General features: G+C 36.9%; 1 protein-coding gene across 3 annotated transcripts in view; it reads left to right on the top strand.

The window, feature by feature from the left end:
* LOC306884031 (actin-binding LIM protein 1-like) overlaps positions 1 to 18,062 on the top strand; it is a gene marked incomplete at its 5' end in the record, with an annotated part of 40,697 nt that extends 22,635 nt beyond the window's left edge. Inside the window, 18 exons of one of the 3 annotated variants that reach the window (XM_079439647.1) lie at positions 1,070 to 1,128; positions 2,382 to 2,459; positions 2,792 to 2,947; positions 3,295 to 3,339; positions 4,221 to 4,247; positions 4,408 to 4,537; positions 7,086 to 7,169; positions 7,509 to 7,556; positions 11,182 to 11,328; positions 12,558 to 12,643; positions 12,732 to 12,840; positions 13,488 to 13,549; positions 13,663 to 13,723; positions 13,938 to 13,945; positions 14,157 to 14,231; positions 14,432 to 14,512; positions 15,422 to 15,759; positions 17,243 to 18,062. In XM_079439647.1, coding sequence (XP_079295773.1) covers positions 1,070 to 1,128; positions 2,382 to 2,459; positions 2,792 to 2,947; positions 3,295 to 3,339; positions 4,221 to 4,247; positions 4,408 to 4,537; positions 7,086 to 7,169; positions 7,509 to 7,556; positions 11,182 to 11,328; positions 12,558 to 12,643; positions 12,732 to 12,840; positions 13,488 to 13,549; positions 13,663 to 13,723; positions 13,938 to 13,945; positions 14,157 to 14,231; positions 14,432 to 14,512; positions 15,422 to 15,535 — 1,370 coding nt within the window. In that variant the 3' untranslated portion in view covers positions 15,536 to 15,759; positions 17,243 to 18,062. Of the gene's footprint in view, positions 1 to 1,069; positions 1,129 to 2,381; positions 2,460 to 2,791; positions 2,948 to 3,294; positions 3,340 to 4,220; positions 4,248 to 4,407; positions 4,538 to 7,085; positions 7,170 to 7,508; positions 7,557 to 11,181; positions 11,329 to 12,557; positions 12,644 to 12,731; positions 12,841 to 13,487; positions 13,550 to 13,662; positions 13,779 to 13,937; positions 13,946 to 14,156; positions 14,232 to 14,431; positions 14,513 to 15,421; positions 15,760 to 17,242 lie in introns of those variants that run through there. The other 2 variants (XM_079439645.1, XM_079439646.1) reach the window with 2 other exon arrangements.
* Positions 18,063 to 22,367: the final 4,305 nt, after the last annotated feature.

Below are 22,367 nucleotides of genomic sequence, written 5' to 3'. Positions count from 1 at the left end.
TTGTGACCAGCACTATAATGAAGTAAATTCACTGTAAATAATTGTAGAAAGTCTCATCACAGCTATGCTTGACATGTGGCTCTGGATTTGACTGGAACGAGTTTGTTAAGATGGACTGAGATTTTTTAACACATGAATATTATCTTTGTGATATTGATATTTAATTAATGTCAGTGTCATAAATATATATATATATATATATTTTTGTATTGTATTGTATTGTATTGTCTTATGTATACACTATAGCATTAAAAAGTTTTTTTTTTATGTTTTTGCAAGTATCTTAAAATAAAATTTTCGTATGCGTTTTTTCGTTTAGTTTTTTTTTCTCGTATTCATCATATTTTCCTATCAAAATGCTTGTTACGGATGCGTAAACGCATAAAATCGAACCTGGTCCGAATTTTTTTATGACGACCGAAAGTTTCGAAGGCAGTGTATAAACGTGATTGACTTTTTAACGTGCAAAAAATTTGGACGAAAATTTCAGACTCCGTGTGCAATGACCTTTAGGCTCCATTTTTTTGGTCAAAAACACAGTTAAAACTATAATATTGTGAAATATTATTAGGATTCAGAATATATCATAAAATCTGATTTATTTCTGTGATGCAAAGCTGAATTTTCAGCATCGTTACTCCAGTCTTCAGTGTCATATGATCCTTCAGAAATCATTATTTTATGCTGATTTGATGCTAAAGAACCATTTCTTATTATTATCAATGTTAAAAACAGTTGTGCTGCTTAATAATTTAGTTTTACATCATTTTCAGGATTCTTTTATGAATAGAAATGATAAAAGAAGTGCATTTGAAATAGAAATATTTTGTGAACTTATACAAATTGTCTTTCCTGCTACTTTTGATCCATTTAATGTATCCTTGTTTAACAAAACAATTCATTTCTTTCTATATAGTTATTTTTTTATTACATTTTAGTAGAATGACTGAACAAATGGCACAAAAAGTTCACCTCTGAAAATTACAGCTCTGCTTTAGATGCGTAGTCAAAAAGTGACCCAGTTGACATGACTTCGTTATTTTTCCCATCTGTTTCATTGTTTATGCAGGATCAACAGTTTGGCATCCAAGCTGTAAACATTCACCAAGAGGCGAGGAGAGACAGCGGGTACAGTCCTTTCTATGTCATTCTGTGTTTGCATGTGTGTCCTATGTTGTTTCTGTCTGTATGTTCTTCTCAGCTAACACTTTTCTGAAAGTGAACAGATAATATTGTTAGCTAAGAGGTTGCACTTACTCCTTCTGGCTGTTTTTAAGTAGAAATGTCACTCAATCATCCCAGAACACCGCTACAGACTAGGCAGTTCACACTCTTGTGTGACATCCAACCCTGTCCAACCCCTGTGTCTTCCTCCACAGTTATTGCCTGCGTCTCTAGCTCTCCTCAGCAAAACAGAAAGGCAGGTACTGTACTCGCTGTTAGCTGCGCCATGGCATCGCATGACCACGTGCTGCCTCCTGGAGACGGCGGGCAGCAGTGCTTCCTCACTGGCAGCTACACTGCAGCGCTCTAACCGCCTGCTCTCAGTTTTAGCCATAAACCATCATTAATATCTGGTTTATTCCATCTCACAGACGCTAGTGCTACAGAACAGATAGTTTAGTCCAGTTCCTCAGTTATTGTGCCAAGCAGGCCTCAAATCAAGCTAAGCTGCTGTAATCACGCATGGTGCATTTCAGTATTTCAGCATTTCAGTATGCTGAGTAATATCAGATGCACGTGCATTTTGATCCTCAAGCATCTCCTGCCATCAGAAACATGAAATTGCCATCGAGTCTCATTCATTATGTGGAAAGCAAATGAATGGTTTCTTTTAGGTTTGTTTCCAGGATGCTATCATCATTTAGTTCTAGCCTTCACAATATATCATTGTTTACAGGTTAAAGTTTTCTTACATTTATATTTGAATATGCCATATATATTACAACATGTATATTTTGATGCTAAGAAAGATTTATTTATTTATGTATTTATAATATATTTTTGTCACACTCATTTCAGATTTGTTGTGCATTCTTTTTTGTTTATGATGAGTCTTAGCCTTAATCAGCTGATTGAATTTCTGCAGCACGATTGGCCAGTATACCATGAATATTTTAATATATCATAATGTATCTCTTTACAGCCATGTGCAAGCAGTCACAAAATGTGTTGCCGTATAAAAGTTAGACTACATTAGGCTCATGTGATGTGCACTAAAACAACTCTTCTGGTAAAGGCTAATGCAACATTTATCAGGTTTACTGAATAATCACGTGAGAGGTGAACATCCAGTTGTTTAGCTGAAAATGCAGATGTTTTTTATTCATTGCTTATGTTATACATAGGTTGTTGGTTCTAAACCTCTGCTTGTTCCGCAGCCGACATGCTCGTCGTCCGAGAGTATATGTTCCAGACCTGGTTCAAGCATACCTAGCTCACCGGGTCACACCATATATGTAAGTGCATCACTTGCAAAAATATTAAGCAGCACAAGTGTTTTCAACATTGAAAAAGATTATAAATGTTTCTTAGCAGCAAATCAGCATATTAGAATGATTTCTGAATGATCATGTGACACTGAAGACTAATATGAAGTATTTATTTAGCTTTCAGATGATGTATAAACCTACATTTCGAAAAACTGACCCTTATGACTGGTTTTGTGGCCAAACATTGGCCTGGAAGAGGCTTTTAATAAAACTTTTTCACTGAAAAAATATTTTCACTGCTGTCATGTAGAAATGCGGATGTCTGTGTGACTCCCTGTGTGTGTGTTTGTGTCCCCTAGGCAAAAGTAGACAATGAGATCCTTGATTACAGGGATTTAGCAGCCATTCCCAAGGTCAAAGCCATTTATGACATTGAGCGTCCAGATCTAATCAACTATGAGCCACTTTACGCCACCTCACTGGATGAGTCAGAGGAGAGAGAGAGTGTGGGAGAGGTAAAAATAAGTCAAACCAAAGCTCTGTTCCAAGCCCCAGTGACCTCTCTGTCTAGACAGCATTATAGGTCACATGCTCCTGATGTGAAGACTGGTTCTTTAGGTAGAAAAATGATGCCACATTCTAGGCAAATATTGCATATATGCACTTAAATTTCATTCATTAGATGAAATTATCATATGATATTATAGGATTCCGCAAACTAGGGTTTGAAACAGAGCTTTTGAGTTCAGTATGGTATTGAACACAAACTACTACATTTTTCCTGCTTGTATAAAAGTGATGTTTATTCACTTACAGTATTACTTTATTTCACGTTCACCTGGCTACACCTTTCTGTTGACAGCTCCAGAGCTCCAGGAGAGAGTGTTCGCCTATGCCAGAAGACAGAGTAAGTTAATCACATGACCTTTCACCTGTCTGCTAATAGGCTGTTCCACTCAGTCTTTCTCATATTATTGGTGCTGTCCGAAATCCCATACTCGATGTGGACTAGCAGTCTTGAAGTAGTCCAGGAGATTGTATTGTGTCCTATTTCTGGTTTTATGATTCAGATGGAGTGCTCTTTTGTAGCCGCTAAGGTCACACAAATTATCTGCAGGGCATCCAGATGTTTTTCTTTACTTTTTATAAATCCTATAATTTTCACTGATGACTCTCATTAGATTATTTTTTAAAGTAAAACAATAATGCTTTTGTGTTTCATTATTGTAATGCAGTGATTTTTAATAAATAAATACATAATCATAAATTCAAGACGACACAACGCATATAATGCTACAATGATAAATGCTTTATCAATGTAGCATTTATTTATCATTAAAAAGCTGTCTTTTTTGAGGCAGTGTACTTATTTTTGGGCAACATACTTAATTTTTTATAATAAAATTAATACATTTGCATGCAATGATGCATTCAATTTGTAAAAAGTGACAGTAGAAATTTTTTGAATGTTACAAAAGATTTCTGTTTCAAATAAATACTGTTCTTTTGAACTTTGTATTCATCAAAGAATTCTGAAAAAAAGTATCACCATTTCCACATAAAATAGTGTGCAGCACTGCTTTCAATATAATAATAATGCATTTAATTTCCATGAGTATATAGACCAAAATGCATAAATTTGCACGTAAAGCATAAAAAATGCAAAAAAGCAAAATATGATTTTTCATTTCTCAAAGTATAATTTCTCAAATTTGATTTTGGGTTCACTGCCATAAATAACTAAATATATATATATATATAAAAAAAAAAAAATCCCTCTTGTTTCAGACGAGGTCACCCACACCAACTGCTGAGGTGAGTCAGATTTAGAGTTTTATTTATTTATTATTATGTGCCTAATTTTCATTCCAAATATTAAAGAATTTATTCAAAGATATATTGAAGTGGATCACATTTAGATTTTCAGATGAAACAATAGTGTTTTTTTAACGGTGCATGTTTCCGTGTTTACCAGGGTTACTATGATATGAGAGAACGAATCCTCCATCGCTCCACAAGTCAAGGCTCCATCGGCTCCCCCATTTACAGCCGCCACAATTACACTCCCACCCTGTCACGCTCACCACAGCACTTCCACAGACCCGGTGAGCTATGAGCCCTGTCTGCTGTGTCCATCAGTCTGCTGTGCTCCAAAGACAAATATTAAAATTTCATCAGATCGATTTCTCTTTTGCTTCCATGGATTATTTACAGTTATTTAATATGGCTTTGTGCTCGCACAGTGCCAAATTTAGTTTTAAAATAGAGAAAGCTGGTCCAAATCTTCTCTAAAAACTCTGCTGGGCTGGGTGTTATAGCAAGTATTCTCATTTTAATTTTCATTTTCGTGATAATTAATTGTGAACAATGTACTATCTATCTATCTATCTATCTATCTATCTATCTATCTATCTATCTATCTATCTATCTATCTATCTATCTATCTATCTATCTATCTATCTATCTATCTATCTATCTATCTATCTATCTATCTATCTATCTATCTATCGATCTATCTATCGATCTATCTATCTATCTATCTATCTATACAAGATTAATCCCTATAGTTAGTTTGTGTATATTTTTATTTAGTAAAAACTGTGTAAACATAGCTTAATGTAATTATTTATTAAAATTTTTCTAAATTCTAACTTCTGTCTTTTTGATTTTGGTTAAAATTAAGATTTTTTTAGATTAATCCCTTTAGTTGGTTTGTGTATATTTGGTAACACTTTAAGGTATCCTTGTGTTACACAAGTTACATGTATGCACTATTTTAACAACAATAAATTATGCATAATTACATGCAAGTACCCTTAAACCAAACCCTAATCCTAACCCTAACCATATAGTAAATATATGTAGTTAATTAATATAATATAATTAATATAATAAATACAAGGACACCTTAAAATAAAGTGCAACCGTATATTTTTATTTATTAAATACAGTGTGTAAACATGGCTTATATCAATATATATACAGGTCCTTTTCAAAAAATTAGCATATTGTGATAAAGTTCATTATTTTCTGTAATGTACTGATAAACATTAGACTTTCATATATTTTAGATTCATTACAACACAACTGAAGTAGTTCAAGCCTTTTATTGTTTTAATATTGATGATTTTGGCATACAGCTCATGAAAACCCAAAATTCCTATCTCAAAAAATTAGCATATTATGAAAAGGTTCTCTAAACGAGCTATTAACCTAATCATCTGAATCAACTAATTAACTCTAAACACCTGCAAAAGATTCCTGAGGCTTTTAAAAACTCCCAGCCTGGTTCATTACTCAAAACCGCAATCAAGACTGCCGACCTGACTGCTGTCCAGAAGGCCATCATTGACACCCTCAAGCAAGAGGGTAAGACACAGAAAGAAATTTCTGAACGAATAGGCTGTTCCCAGAGTGCTGTATCAAGGCACCTCAGTGGGAAGTCTGTGGGAAGGAAAAAGTGTGGCAGAAAACGCAGCACAACGAGAAGAGGTGACCGGACCCTGAGGAAGATTGTGGAGAAGGACCGATTCCAGACCTTGGGGGACCTGCGGAAGCAGTGGACTGAGTCTGGAGTAGAAACATCCAGAGCCACCGTGTACAGGCGTGTGCAGGAAATGGGCTACAGGTGCCGCATTCCCCAGGTCAAGCCACTTTTGAACCAGAAACAGCGGCAGAAGCGCCTGACCTGGGCTACAGAGAAGCAGCACTGGACTGTTGCTCAGTGGTCCAAAGTACTTTTTTCGGATGAAAGCAAATTTTGCATGTCATTCGGAAATTAAGGTGCCAGAGTCTGGAGGAAGACTGGGGAGAGGGAAATGCCAAAATGCCTGAAGTCCAGTGTCAAGTACCCACAGTCAGTGATGCTGGCGTTGGTCCACTGTGTTTTATCAAGGGCAGGGTCAATGCAGCTAGCTATCAGGAGATTTTGGAGCACTTCATGCTTCCATCTGCTGAAAAGCTTTATGGAGATGATTTAATTTTTCAGCACGACCTGGCACCTGCTCACAGTGCCAAAACCACTGGTAAATGGTTTACTGACCATGGTATTACTGTGCTCAATTGGCCTGCCAACTCTCCTGACCTGAACCCCATAGAGAATCTGTGGGATATTGTGAAGAGAAAGTTGAGAGACGCAAGACCCAACACTCTGGATGAGCTTAAGGCCGCTATCGAAGCATCCTGGGCCTCCATAACACCTCAGCAGTGCCACAGGCTGATTGCCTCCATGCCACGCCGCATTGAAGCAGTCATTTCTGCAAAAGGATTCCCGACCAAGTATTGAGTGCATAACTGAACATAATTATTTGAAGGTTGACTTTTTTTGTATTAAAAACACTTTTCTTTTATTGGTCGGATGAAATATGCTAATTTTTTGAGATAGGAATTTTGGGTTTTCATGAGCTGTATGCCAAAATCATCAATATTAAAACAATAAAAGGCTTGAACTACTTCAGTTGTGTTGTAATGAATCTAAAACATATGAAAGTCTAATGTTTATCAGTACATTACAGAAAATAAAGAACTTTATCACAATATGCTAATTTTTTGAAAAGGACCTGTATGTATATATATATATATATATATATATTTGGCCCAGCCCTAATTTGAATTATTCTCCCTATTGACCTTTGACCGTATTTGTGATTGGAGGCACTGAGCCGTCCAGTGGTCGGAGTTCCCCAGGGGCCAGCACCCCTCCTCTCCTTCTGACTCCTAAACATTTTCACCTGCCAGGTACTGTTTTGGAGTCTTCCAGCAGCCCACTGTGTGTCAATCCCAGCATGCCCATGTGTCTAAGCACATGTTCACCATTCATAACACTTTCTGTGTCTGGTTATCTCTCTGTCTTAAAGCAACAGTTGAAAAGGCTGCACGAGCAAACACCTCTAACATTTTCTTTCAGAAAATGTAAAGATCTTTCTTTGGTAATAGTATATCCAAACTGTATGTGGTGCAGCTGTCAGTTTCTCAGTGCATTGTGAATGTGTGATCAACTTTGTTTCCCTGTTTTAAACCAAATATATCTTATATTAAGAACTAAAATGAACTAATTTGACTTTTCCTTTCTTTCAGATCAAGGAATGAACATCTACAGAAAACCCCCTATCTACAAACAGCATGGTACAGTCATTCAGAATCTTTGAATTCAATGCTTTATCTTTCGCAATAAAGAGAGTATTCGAATTTTGACACGTGCGTGTTGATTTATAATGTACAAGCAGTGTTTCCCATCCATTTTGTCTTATGTACCCATACATCTCAGTATTGAGTAACCGACACCAAAACTTTTAACTCAAATTATACTAGATATCATTTAGCATTATCATTAATGTTATGTAAATGCTCGTTATTATGATTCCCATTGTAACACAAGGTTGCTTCCTCTGTCTTCAGTGAGAATCCTGTGTCCAGGCACTATGTTAAGACCTATAGGAGTTAGTCAAGTCTTAATTTTCAGATTCAAATGAGACCAGTCTACTCTTTTATGTAACTGAATTAAAATAAAAATGGTGACTGTAATTATTACAGCTAGAACATTTGATTATATGCATCAAATTATATTACATCCATCAAAATTAAAGTAATTTGCACTCTGTGTATGGTGAAATTTAAATGCCATAGAGGTTCAAGTATGAAGTATCACACAACAGCAAATGCATTGTCAATGATACAAATTTTAATGAGAAGCTACAACTTTTTTTTAACAATGCAAAAAAATTTTAAGCACACCCTGAGGTACATGCACACCTGGTTGGGAATCGCAGTTTTTTACAGGAATAGTTCACTTAGAAATGAAAATTCACTCAACCTCAGTCCATCCAAGATGTAGATAAGTTTGCTTCTTCATCCACTGCAGTGAATGGGTGCCGTCAGAATGAGAGTCCAGACAGTTGATAAAAACATCACAAGTAATCCACACCAGTCCATCAATTAATGTCTTATGAAGCAAATAACTGTGTGTTTGTAAGAAACAAATCCATCATTAAGATGTTTTAACTGTCGCTTCTGGCAAAAATACGGCTACATAATCTATAATAACTCTTCCTCCAGTATCCATCTCCTGTTGTCCTCTCGCATCAAAATCCACGAGTATATTTGTTTAGAACTGTTTTTGCTTGTATATTTCTCTCCTGATACAGACGAGAAAACTTTTTCACTGGAGAAAGCAATATTATGGATAGAGAACTGGGAGCAACAGTTTCAAAGTTAAAAACATCTTAACATTGGATTTGTTTCTTGCAAACAAACAGCTTTTCACAAGATGATAATTGATGGACTGGAGTGGTTTGGATTCCTTGTGGAATATCGTGATGTTTCTTTATCAGCTGTTTGGACTCTCATTCTGACGGCACCCATTCACTGCAGAGGATCCACTGCTGAGCAAGGGATGTGCTAAATTCCTTCAAATCTGTTCTGATGAAGAAACAAACCAATCTGCATCTTGAATTTTCAACAAATTTTCATTTTTTTGCGAACTGCTCCTATAAGTATTGCATTGTGAAGATTGCATCTGATTGAGACGCTTGCCTGTATTTACTTATTACGTTTTATTGGTTGTGTTTAAAATGTTATATAGATTGATCACTGCAATCATTAAAGCACTCATGTTGAGCAACTAGCTGCTCTGTTTACTGTTAAAGCCAGATAACACAGTTTTATTCAGCATCTGCATGACTTTTAAAACAACTTGATATACAGGCAAGACTGACAATATATACTGTGCAAAGACTGCATGTTTTATTTAATGCTGCTTTGCACAAAACAGCAGAGCATTTCTACAAATTGGTCAATATTAAGACAGATCTTAACAGTTCATTGGTAACCTAGTTAACAGCCAGGGTTGTTTAAAGTTACCTTACCAAACTAGCAGCCAGAAGATTTTTATTGAGAGAAAATCAATGTCAATGTCAAGTATGTCAGAATATTTCGCATCATGACTGTGTATGGTTTGTATGCCATTTTACCATATTTCTGTGTTTTGTTTGTTTGTTTTTATTTGGAAACTCTGAGTCCCTCCACCTCATTAATATCTGCTTGTGTGCCATTAAACACCACCTCAATGTAAACATGTAAGTATTGTTTGAAGTCTTCTCAACTGAGCTCATTTCACTATAAATATTAATCAACCGATCAGCCAATCATCATTAAAGCATCTTATCCTGACGAGTTCCTTATGAGCTTTCATTCATATTCATAAATAACAAAACTTGCAAAAAATTGCAAGATTTTTTAAAGTTAGATATGCATAGTATCTGCTGATGTATTTACAGACCCCTTATTTCCAAAACTGATAACATCATATTTGCTATTAAAAAAAAAAAAATTACATTTTATTTTAAAATTTGAAATTACACCCTAGTATTATTGTTTGTCAACAAGCATTCAAAAAAGAAAATGGGCTAAATCTTAAATTTGTTGACATTTAAAGGGGTCATTATTATACAATTTTGTATTATTATAATTTTTTTTCCCCAGAGGTCCATTTATAATGTTAGTGTATTATATCTATGTCAAGACATTATAAGTTGACAGTTTTCCACTGCCTCGCTGACCGTTAGAATCAAATTGGTTGTTTTTTTGTTCTTATTTTTTTGTTGTTTTAATTTATTGTGCTGCTGTTCCTTGTATGTAAATGCCTTCTTCGCATGTGAAATGAGATACAACGCTTTTGCTCTTGCTTATGAGCTGCAGGTTTGCTGTTGAGCTCATATTGTTCTACTCTATCCCTAAATAATCTCTGCTGAATCTGCATGTGCAGCTAAATCAACATAAAAATGATGGGATGTTGTTAAAAATAAATAATAATCAAATGCAGAGCTGTTGGTGCTACACACCAGGGATACTATAGTTAACTTAAAAAAAGAATTAAATTAAATAAACGTTAACCCAAATGAAGTGTGTGTGTGTGTGTGTGTGTGTGTGTGTGTGTGTGTGTGTGTGTGTGTGTGTGTGTGTGTGTGTGTGTGTGTGTTAGCTGTTCCCAAAGCAACATTTTTCATTTAGTTTTACCTGAAATAAAATGTTAAGACAAATTATTTAGAAATATAAAAAACAAACATAAAATAAAATGACTAAAATGAAAATACAAAAATAAAAATAATAATAATTTAAAAATAACACCGCTACAGACCACCAGGAACAGCACAATGTTTGGCCGAATATGTCTTCATCCATACTATTGAAAATAATGTAAATATCAGTCTATAATCAGTCTGATGTCAGTCAATTTAGAACAAGAGGGGGTTTTAGTTCAGCTTAGTTTCAGTTGTCTTTTTCATTATGAAGGACATTTTTCTTCTGATTGTTACTGTGTGATTTCATAGTGCATTAATCTCTTTTACCTCAAAGAGAAATTGGATTCTTCATGATAATTAAATGTTGCTATATTTGTCCATAGATGTATTCAGCAGGTCGGATCCCACTGTCTGCGTATTAACACTTGCAGTGTGTTCTAACGCCAGGGATTATTTGTCATATTGCTGCATGGCTTATTTTGGCTGAGTGATGAGCTATGGCTTATGATATAGCTATGCATGTTTAGCATGCAAGCAGACAGCCAATAGCCTCCAGTAGTAAATATTGCATTTTGTTTGTTGCAAATAGTGAATGTGGGTTATCAGAGGCCGTAAATCCGTGACCATATGCCACATATGGCTTGTAGCAGGCTTTTTCTGCTGTCTGTTGGTTAGATGTTGGTCTAGCCACACTGATGGTCCACAGCCTCCCCCCCGGTTTATTGATCTAGATTCAGCTGCCTTTGCAGCCCAGAGCAAGTCTGCTGATGACATCATCAAATCGGCCAAATTACCCTCAGCGTACACCCCTGGTCCAGACTACCCAGCAAAGATAGAGACAGACTGCTGGTCCTTCCCGATCTCCCATGCTGCCCTAGGTACTGTGGTCACCCATGATACATCTGTTCCCACAGTCTCGTTGCTTCTGCCTTGTTCAAGTTTACCCAAAAGCAAAAAAGTTCCCATCATTTACCCAAATGTTTTTTAGGCTCTGTATTGTTACTACACAATTGACGTGTTTCACACACAAAAAAAAAAAGCGAGTAAATTTAACATTTTTCAGTGAACTATAACCTTGATCTGAGGATTTAAAGCAGTTGTATTAACAGATTTGTGTAGATAAAATAAAATGCTAGTGTTAATTAAGATGCTTCTGCTCTGAAACCAAAAATGTGGTCTAGAAACATTTTCACTTGGAATAATTTTTACAATTAATTACAAAGAATCTATGTAGTAAATCTGTACGTTTTTGTTTTTTTACAGTGTTCATGATTTAGGTATTAATAGTTTAATATTCTATATCAAATTTAATTCTTATATACTGTAGTTTTTCTCACAGTGCTGTAAGACTTTTTCTTTTATTTTAAATTATGCGGTTCTTTCTATTAAATACACACACACACACACACACAGCGTCGTTCTAATGCTGAATTGGCATAAAAATTAAAACAAAAAATAGTTTAACATTAAAAAGGGTTTAAATCACCCAGCACAGAGAATCTTCTCAGAACATTCAAGGTTATGACTAAACATTCTTCCAGTATTGTTAATAGAACATTTGTTCAAAGTTACCTGGTCTTTAATAATGTTCTCAAAACATTAGCACAAAAACTGTATTTATACATCACTCATGGAGCGTTTTCTGAAACATTTTAGTTGGAAGTTTATCAAACATTTTTTTTAATGTTACTACTTGTTTCAGATCATTCAGAGAGCATTAAAAACTAACATTCCCATAACATTTGCAAAACTGTTTTTGATTCAGATACCACTCAGAAATATAGTTTTCATAACTTGAGAAAGCTACTGTAACAAAATGTTCTTCGAATGTATTTTGTTAGCTGGGCGAATTCCGGGATTGACTTCAAACATTTGTGTGTCTTTCTGTCCATGTGTTACTGTGTAATCACTTTTCTTGATGTAGCTAATTCACGTGATTATTTCATTTCTATTCTGTAAAGTGTAGCTCTGTAAGGATCAGGAGATCATCATAAATCATAGACTGGCTTTCTACTCAGTCTTTTGCATTAGCTCTTCTCCTCCATCCTTGATTCATGTGTTTGTGTGTGAATGTGTCCTATTAATGAGTTTTTGTTGTGCTGCTCAGGAACAGACGGGAGGAGAAGATCAAGAGAGGAGGATGAGGAGGAGCTCCACAAACGCAGACAGATCCAGGAAGAACATCTCAACAAGGTCAGGAGATGTCGGTTACTAAAAGAACGATGCAACCTGCTTAACAATGCAACACAATAGCTGAAATGATTCTTGTATCTGATTCCAGATCCAATCTGGTTTGGGAAAAATGATTCTTAAAGAGGAGATGGAGAAAGAGATGATCCGAGAGCGTCATGCACGGAGCCTGTCAGCACAGCGCGACGAACATGGAAGCAGTAATGCTCCTCAGTACAATAGATTGCATATTAGACGTTCATGTTCCAAATCTTGACTTTCTTCAAGATTAAGAAACGGGGTTTTGGGCCATTCAGAATATAATTAAGAATGTACAATTCCAGCTGAATTTCATGAATTTGCAAATAGGATGCACAATTGTAATTTGAATTTAAAGGGGTAGTTCACCCCAAAAACGAAACCTTTGTCATCATTTACTCAACCTCATGTTGTTCCAAACATGTTTTGTTCTTCTGTGGAACACAAAAGAAGATATTTTGAAGAATGTTGGTAACCAAATGGTATTTTACTTGTATTTTACATTTGGATAAAAAAATGGTCATTGTTGTTTGATTACAAACTTTTGATATTTTCTTTTGTGTTATACATGAGGGGGAGTAAATGATGACAGAATTGAATTAAATACATGTTAAATATATTATATTTATAATATATTATGTGTATGTATAATTTCTCAAATATATCAAATTATATTTCTAATAAATTGTAAAAGTAGATTAAAAATGAATAATGGGAACATTTTTACACTTACACATATATTTGCATTATTGAAGCCATTTTTTTCATAGTGAATGTGTACATTTATTCATTTAGCTGAATGATGTGTACTATGTTATTAAAATTGCAGATCGAAATTCACCCTCTAAAACAGGCTCACTGCCTGGATACGGGCGTAATGGACTGCATCGGGTAAGATGCCTTTATTATTGCTCAGTATTTCATATTACATATAATCTAATCTAATATAATAATAATAATAAAAGATATGTTATTGAACACATTTGTTGTATATTTTGCTTCAGCCTCAGTCGACTGATTTCACTCAGTATAACAGTTATGGAGACATGTGTGGTGGGATGAGAGGTTAGTTTATCTGTTTTTTCATTTTAATTGCATACATTAATTTGTAATGAGAGCTAAAGTAATCACATATAGGCATATATATTGTGGGAGTAGTACAATGCATATAGATGATAAAGGATCATATAGTGCAAAAATTGAGACATCATTTTTTCAAACTGTCCATTTTAATGTATGAATATAAAATTAAAATCTTTTTTTTTTTTTTTTTTGACAGAGTTTCAGGTATGTAGATATGATTACCTGTTTAAATCAGTCGATGTGTGTTTCCATCTATCCTTCTTGCACCCTTATTGTAACTTGTATGTAATATTCTTTAAAATACATCTTCATACTTATTCATTGTACATGATGTGAAATCAGATCGAAAGATACAGTTGTCATCTCTTTAAAGTACTGGCTTCACGTTCTCTCTTTATTAATGATTTGTTTCTAGCCCATGCATGATGGCCACCGTTCAGCCACCAGAATGGACAGAGGAGTGTCTATGCCTAATATGCTGGAACCGAAAGCAAGTGTAACATATTAAACTAGCATAACATTATCTGATGTTGAATATGAGTTCAATTATTAGGCTGTTCAGCATTCAGCCAATTACTTGGATGTAATGTAACTATGCGGCCTGAATTATTAGACCCTACATTTCAAACATTAAAAATAGTTTGTGGAGAGTTAGCATTTTTTGTACTGATCGATATGTGTCATTTGAAGGTATATCCATATGAAATGCTTATGGTAACAAGCCGCAGTCGCTCCAAACTGCCCAGAGATGTGGACAGAACTAGATTAGAGGTAATTTCTCACAATATTTGTGCAACAAACCTCTGTATTATGATGTAACCAAAATGCCCACTCAGAAAAATATTTAGGCCTAAAGATTTTAAATTGCATATTAAATTTCCTCCCATTAGGATTACACAGTTTTAACACCGTATTAGCAAACTAATAAACATATAATGCATAAAGAAATCGATAGGAAAGGGGTAAGATTTCTGGAATATTACTTAACCCAATAATTAAATATTTAAGATTTAGCCATAATTTAACTATGTCCATGCATTTTAATTAAATTTAAACATATTTATGCTGATTCTAAGCAATTTCAGTAACTGCATTTTAAAAATTGGATTTTTTTTAATTTAAATAAAATCAAATAGATGCAAACAGTTAGTAATAAACTATGCCATGATTTCGTTTTTAGTGCACAAATCTTGCCTGTTTTTTTATATGGAAACCTGTTTCCACCACAGGATTAAAAAAAAAAATAATAGTAATAAAATTAAAAAGTACATTTAAATAAGATTAAAAGAGTTTACATTCACAATTCAGACTTAAAAAAACAGAATTGCGAGATTTCAATTCTATAAACTCACAATTTTGAGTGGAAAAATCTGAATTGTGTAATAAAGTAGCGATGAAAAATACGAGAGTTTTGAAAAAAGTCAGAATTCTGAATTGTGAGAAAAGAAGTCAGAATTATGGCTGTCAAGATAACCACAATATTGTTATATCGCAATACTGAGTATGACAAGCAACCATGACAACTGTGATGTTCATTTTTTGTTTGTATAAGGCTATTCCCTTCTCATTTTACCCTTAATGAATTTGTATTGAACGGTTAATAAGTTAATAATCATAACAAGACTGATTACATTTTTGGAGTGATTTTTGCTTTCTCTTCTTTTTCACCTGCATTTCTAGCGCCATCTGGCTCCGGAGTTGTTCTTTGAAATCTTTGGGATGGAAATTCAGGAATTCAACAGGTTACCTCTGTGGAAACGCAATGAACTGAAGAAGAAAGCCAGACTCTTCTAACCATGATCTACAACATCTGCACACACTCACATGATGTATAATCCAGCTGTTTACTCCTCTTCTGTTATTTCTTGCTAAAATTATAGCCAGAAGGAAGCTCCATGCTGCAATATGATGTCAGTTTGTAAAGAACAGAAGGTCTTAACATTTCAGCTGTATATCCAAAATTTTCAAATCTATATACAATTGGGCAAAACGTATTTAGTCAGCCACCAATTGTGCAAGTTCTCCCACTTAAAAAGATGAGAGAGGCCTGTAATTTTCATCATAGGTACACTTCAACTATGAGAGACAGAATTGGGGGGAAAGAATCCAGGAAATCACGTTGTCTGATTTTTAAAGAATTTATTTGCAAATTATAGTGGAAAATAAGTATTTGGTCAATAACAAAAGTTAATCTCAATACTTTGTTATATACCCTTTGTTGGCAATGACAGAGGTCAAACGTTTTCTGTAAGTCTTCACAAGGTTTTCACACACTGTTGCTGGTATTTTGGCCCATTCCTCCATGCAGATCTCCTCTAGAGCAGTGATGTTTTGGGGCTGTCGCTGGGCAACACGGACTTTCAACTCCCTCCAAAGATTTTCTATGGGGTTGAGATCTGGAGACTGGCTAGGCCACTCCAGGACCTTGAAATGCTTCTTACGAAGCCCCTCCTTCGTTGCCCGGGCGGTGTGTTTGGGATCATTGTCATGCTGAAAGACCCAGCCACGTTTCATCTTCAATGCCCTTGCTGATGGAAGGAGGTTTTCACTCAAAATCTCACGATACATGGCCCCATTCATTCTTTCCTTTACACGGATCAGTCGTCCTGGTCCCTTTGCAGAAAAACAGCCCCAAAGCATGATGTTTCCACCCCCATGCTTCACAGTAGGTATGGTGTTCTTTGGATGCAACTCAGCATTCTTCCTCCTCCAAACACGACGAGTTGAGTTTTTACCACAAAGTTCTATTTTGGTTTCATCTGACATTCTCCCAATCCTCTTCTGGATCATCCAAATGCTCTCTAGCAAACTTCAGACGGGCCGGACATGTACTGGCTTAAGCAGGGGGACACGTCTGGCACTGCAGGATTTGAGTCCCTGGCGGCGTAGTGTGTTACTGATGGTAGCCTTTGTTACTTTGGTCCCAGCTCTCTGCAGGTCATTCACTAGGTCCCCCCGTGTGGTTCTGGGACTTTTGCTCACCGTTCTTGTGATCATTTTGACCCCACGGGGTGAGATCTTGCGTGGAGCCCCAGATCGAGGGAGATTATCAGTGGTCTTGTATGTCTTCCATTTTCTAATAATTGCTCCTACAGTTGATTTCTTACACCAAGCTGCTTGCCTATTGCAGATTCAGTCTTCCCAGCCTGGTGCAGGTCTACAATTTTGTTTCTGGTGTCCTTCGACAGCTCTTTGGTCTTGGCCATAGTGCAGTTTGGAGTGTGACTGTTTGAGGTTGTGGACAGGTGTCTTTTATACTGATAACGAGTTCAAACAGGTGCCATTAATACAGGTAACGAGTGGAGGACAGAGTAGCCTCTTAAAGAAGAAGTTACAGGTCTGTGAGAGCCAGAAATCTTGCTTGTTTGTAGGTGACCAAATACTTATTTTACCGAGGAATTGACCAATTAATTCATAAAAAATCCTACAATGTGATTTCCTGGATTCTTTCCCCCCATTCTGTCTCTCATAGTTGAAGTGTACCTATGATGAAAATTACAGGCCTCTCTCATCTTTTTAAGTGGGAAAACTTGCACAATTGGTGGCTGACTAAAACATTTTTTGCCCAACTGTATATATATATATATTTTTTTTTTGTCTCTGTCGCTTTAATTTCCTCTCTTCCAGAAATGAGTCTTCCTCTTTTTGTTCTTCTTGCATATCTTTGTAAATCATGTTCATGCAGGTCTGATTATCCAAACCTTTGCAACTTTGCAGTTCTAATCCTTTTAATTCACTGTTCCAGCAAAGATTCCTCCGTTTGCATCACTTTTGGTTCAGGGAGGGATTGTAGATGCTATGGGTGTCTGTGTCTTTGTACCTGTTCATGTCATGCATTCAAAGAGACATAACCCATACTAGCACATATCCATGTATTCACCCTTTGCTACTGTAGGCTACCATACTTTAACATCTGTTAATTAAAGGTCAAGTGTTTCATTTCTGTGCCAACAGCAGCACTAAACAGAATTGAACAAATATTGATCGCTGTCAAACACATGTCCATCTTTCATCAGTCAAACCCACATCATTGGTTACTGGCTACTCATTTTTTCCATTTGGTACCACTAATTGTTCAGAAGTGACACACTTCACCTTTACGCTTTCTGATACTGATTTAACTGTTCAATTGATGCTGATGTCCCTAGTATATTGTATATTTAAATAATAGAATACAAAGGTAAGGTAAATATGAACTGCATTTGAATTTTTTTTTTAAAGAGCGGATACTCACACTGCCAATTTATTGTATTTCAATTGTATTTCTGAGTAAAGGGAAATGTCTCAATGTACAACTCTCAGTAAAAACCAAAGGCATTACAAGAGAACAGGCTCTATGAGAGCTGTAGTCTACAGCTGTTGTTTTATTTCATCTTCATTAAATCAGATGTAATATCGGGTTGTATTTCTTCATGCACACGAGTGCACTGGACTTGCTATGAAGCTCATGCAGTGAATTATTAGCTGGACCAAATCAATGAATTCAGACACATTCTCATTAAACACAATGATAACTACATTGACAGGTTTCAATAAAATTTGGGGAAACAGATTACATTTACTTCCTCCTCTTCTCTCTTTTTCTTCATCACATAGGCCTATAGTCACAAACATATTTCCATCTTTTAATCATTTTACTGAGACTGCATGCATGAAGAAATCAATTCACGAAGATATTTCCATATATTTTAAATATATTACATGTATTTTAAAAGTAGTTTTCATGTTTTCTTCTCAATGGCTGGAAAAGCTATAACATGTAGGCTATAGTTTTTATGGACTATATTCTGTACAATGCGTCTTAATATACTGGATAAAATATTACACTAATTTAGATTTTAACGTTAATTTTAAAATATGGAGATTATGCCAGCTATCTTTCAACACAAAATCAGGTGAATTTTAAGTTTGAGCAGATGTTAATTTTATCAAGTAGGAGACAAAACCGGCAATTTATTAAGGAATAGGCCATTCCAGCCAGGGTTTTTTTTTATTGTCCTTGATAATAATGGCATCATCCAACAGGAAGTGACATTATTTTGGAGGGAATTATTCCACAACACAAGCGATGTGTTTATTCAACTCTGTGATGTTTTGTTTTTCTTGTTAGTTTGTCTCACTCTATCTAATCTATTTAATCTTATCTAATAAAATTTAAAGAGGGTTAAAAATATCAAAATGAATTTCAAGTTGTAAACAAATTTTTACTCCCTCACAGAGCAGTTACTGTTTATTCCCATTCTGTCAGACATGATAATATTTCCTTGCTAAGTTATTTCTGAATGTCTGGTTTACCTTTTTATAATGATTCTTTAAATTACAATAGAAGTAGGCTATATTGTATTCTTAAAATTTTAAAAGGCCCTGCATAGGAATTATTTTAATACTGCATTTCTCCACTAGAGGGCCACAGTGTCGCATTGTGTGAATTTGCTGGTGTCCACAGAAGCATAAAGCTCTGTTTTACAGTTTTTTTTTTTTTTTTATAATCCTGTAGAACAGGGATACTCGAATCTGGCTCCTGCAGAGTTTAGCTCTAACCCTAACCAAACACACCTGAGCATGCTAATCAATGGCTGTTTTCGAAATGGCATGCTTGCCTACTGCTTACTGCCCAGTACACAGTGCATACTGTCTACTGTCTACTTTTCTTTCTTTTTTTTAAGTGTGTGAAACAGTATACAATAAGCAACAAATGTCTCAGAGTAGTATGCTTAATTGTCACATGACAAACAGTGAATATTAATTCAGCACAGCTGTCAAGGTTGTTACCTTACAAACAAATGTGCTAACCATTCTTTTTACAAAGGCTTGTTAAAAAGGCTTCTTACTAATAAATAGTGCTATTTTGCCCAATTGAACTCATTTCATAATTAATAAACTTCACATATTGGACAGAACTGAATCAACACTGAGCTGGCTTTAACTGAACAATGATATTTTTGGCAGTTACACTAAGTGAAAAAAGCGATATATCACATATTTTGCTCACTGTGCCACTGATATTACGGAAATAAATGTGTCTTGCAGTGCTGTTTACCGCAGCCAGGCATTGGTGGGCAGAGTTTATGTAAATAGCCTCTGCCAACAAATTGGTCCATTTGTGATTAGAGTAAATATACTCTGTTTCTTTTTAGAGCTGCTTGACAGGGGAATTGAATTCTGTTTGCATAACTGAAATATTTTTATTTATTATATTGCTGCAATATCTTTGAAACAATCTAAGCACTATAAAGATCATTTGACTTGATTGGAAACATGCCGCAGAGATTAAATTACAACTTATGTCTTTCTAACAATATTGTTTTTAGATACACAGCGATAGTTTGTAGTTTACATGTGTATATACTGTAACGGGGTGGAAGAGTCACGTAACAAGGAGAGCTCAATTAATTGCCCCGGAGGGTGGATTTATTCAACAAAAGTGGAAAACAGTGGTGATCTTCGTAAAAGGGTCCAGGTGTGGTGGGTCCGTGCGGTGCTTGTGGCGGCTGCGTGGTGGCTGCGCGGTCACAAACTGCTCTCTGGAACGGAATTGAGAGAAAAGGTTAGTTCTCTGCTTCATGGAGAAGTGTCTCACCGTCGTTGGAGCTCACGCGTGTGCAGGTGCTCTATGTATGTTTCCAGGGCAACGCTGATGAGAACTCGGGACGCTCGTCAAACAAAACATATGGGAGAATGAGGTCCCAATCCCGCTTGTCTTAAACCACCACGCGTTGCAGCATTTGTTTCAGAGTCTGATTAAAATGTTCGACCATCCCATCGGTCTGGGGATGGTATACGGTGGTCTTCAACTGCTTTACCTTGAGCGATCGGCAGAGGTCAGACATTAGCCGGGACATAAAGGTGGTTCCCTGATCGGTCAGTATCTCGGCTGGGATGCCGACCCAGCTACAGAGCATGAAAAGCTCATGGGCAATGGCCTTGGCAGTGGCCTTCCAGAGGGGTACTGCTTCTGGGTACCGGGTGGCATAGTCGACGATCACCAGGATGTGTTCGTGTCCCCGAGCAGACTTAGGCAATGGCCCCACTATGTCCATCCTGAAGCGCTCGAAGGGCACCTCTATGATGGGCAGCCGAATCAGGGGCTCCAAAAGGCAGGTCATGATGAACAATGCAGCCCGCCAGCCACGTCCGAACGGGTGGTGTGGGCACCTCCGTTGGCATGGGCTCGTCCCGCGGACCGGGAGCCGCCGGCCTGCTTATTGGTCTCGAGATGCCCTCCGGCACGCATCATTCCTGGACCACCTTCCGGGGAAACGGCGGCACTCGCTCCCCAGTATCCCGCTGATGGGCCACCTCCGCCAGCTCTATCGCCTCCACGAGTTCCATCGTGGTTGTTGGGTTCCGCATGCCCACGGCTTGGAGGTGAGAGCGCAGGAGACCACGGAGGAGCCAATCAATAACCACGCGTTCCGCTACCTGAGTAGCTGTCAGATCCTCATCCAAGTTGGGACAGTTCGGCGGCCTGGGCACGGGCTGGAAGGCGGGGTTTGTATTCCCAGTCATGAAAGTGCTGGGCAGCACAAACAGGCGAATTTCCCTCTTCAACTCATCTTATATTTAGCCTATAATTACTATTCCCCGCCTCCAGTTCAGTCACGCATTTGAAAATGAAACGTCACATGGAGCACGTTGCATTCTGGGAAACAGTATTCCATGCAGCGTCTTCAGATGCATACATCAAATTTCAGCCAATGTAGCAGGCAATCCGGGCATTCCATGCATACAGAAAATTCACATACTATTCACAGTCTGCACACAGCATACTGCAGTATAGTAGGAGTTTTGTGGTAGTATGCCATTCCGAACACACCTTCTGTACTGATTTCAGTGTACTTCAAGTCAAGTCAAGTCGTGACGTATTGTCAAGTATGGTTACCCATACTCGAAATTGGTGCTCTGCGTTTAACCCATCCACAACCGTGCACACACACAGCAGTGAGTAGTGAACAAATGCACACACACACACACACACCGTGAACACACACCCGGAGCAGTGGGCAGCCATGCTGCAGCGCCCGGGGAGCAGTTGGGGGTTCGGTGCCTTGCTCAAGGGCACCTCAGTCGTGGTATTGAGGGTGGAGAGAGCGCTGGACATTCCCTCCCCCCACCTACAATTCCTGCCGGCCGGGGGCTCGAACTCGCAACCTTTCGATTACGAGTCCGACTCTCTAACCATTAGGCCACGACTTCCTACTTGTGTTATGTTAAGCAGATTCTGGCAAATATAGTAGGTCATCCGGGTATTCCATGCATACAGAAAATTTGCATAGCTACTATGAACAGCATACATACTGCATACTGCAGAAATAGTGAGAGTAGTATGATAGTATGGCATTTCGAACACAGCCATTGTCTTCAGGATCATTAGGTCGTTTCTCAAACGGAAGGCTGCATCCTCCGGAGGTCACATTTGAAGGCTGCATACGTCATCAAGCCTGGTTTATTTCAGTTAACTGAGCATTACATTCGTGAGTTAAAAGCACATTACAACAATTTACACTTAACTAAAAATAATGGTCAAATTTATAACTGTTAATATTCTAAAATAAGATGATCTTTATGACGTATGCAGCCAACAAATGCAACCTCCAGAGGATGCAGCCTTACGTTTGAGAAACGG

This window comes from Barbus barbus (genome assembly GCF_936440315.1).
Source record: "Barbus barbus genome assembly, chromosome: 18".
NCBI lineage: Eukaryota > Metazoa > Chordata > Actinopteri > Cypriniformes > Cyprinidae > Barbus > Barbus barbus.
This window is presented reverse-complemented; position numbering and strand designations above follow the sequence as displayed.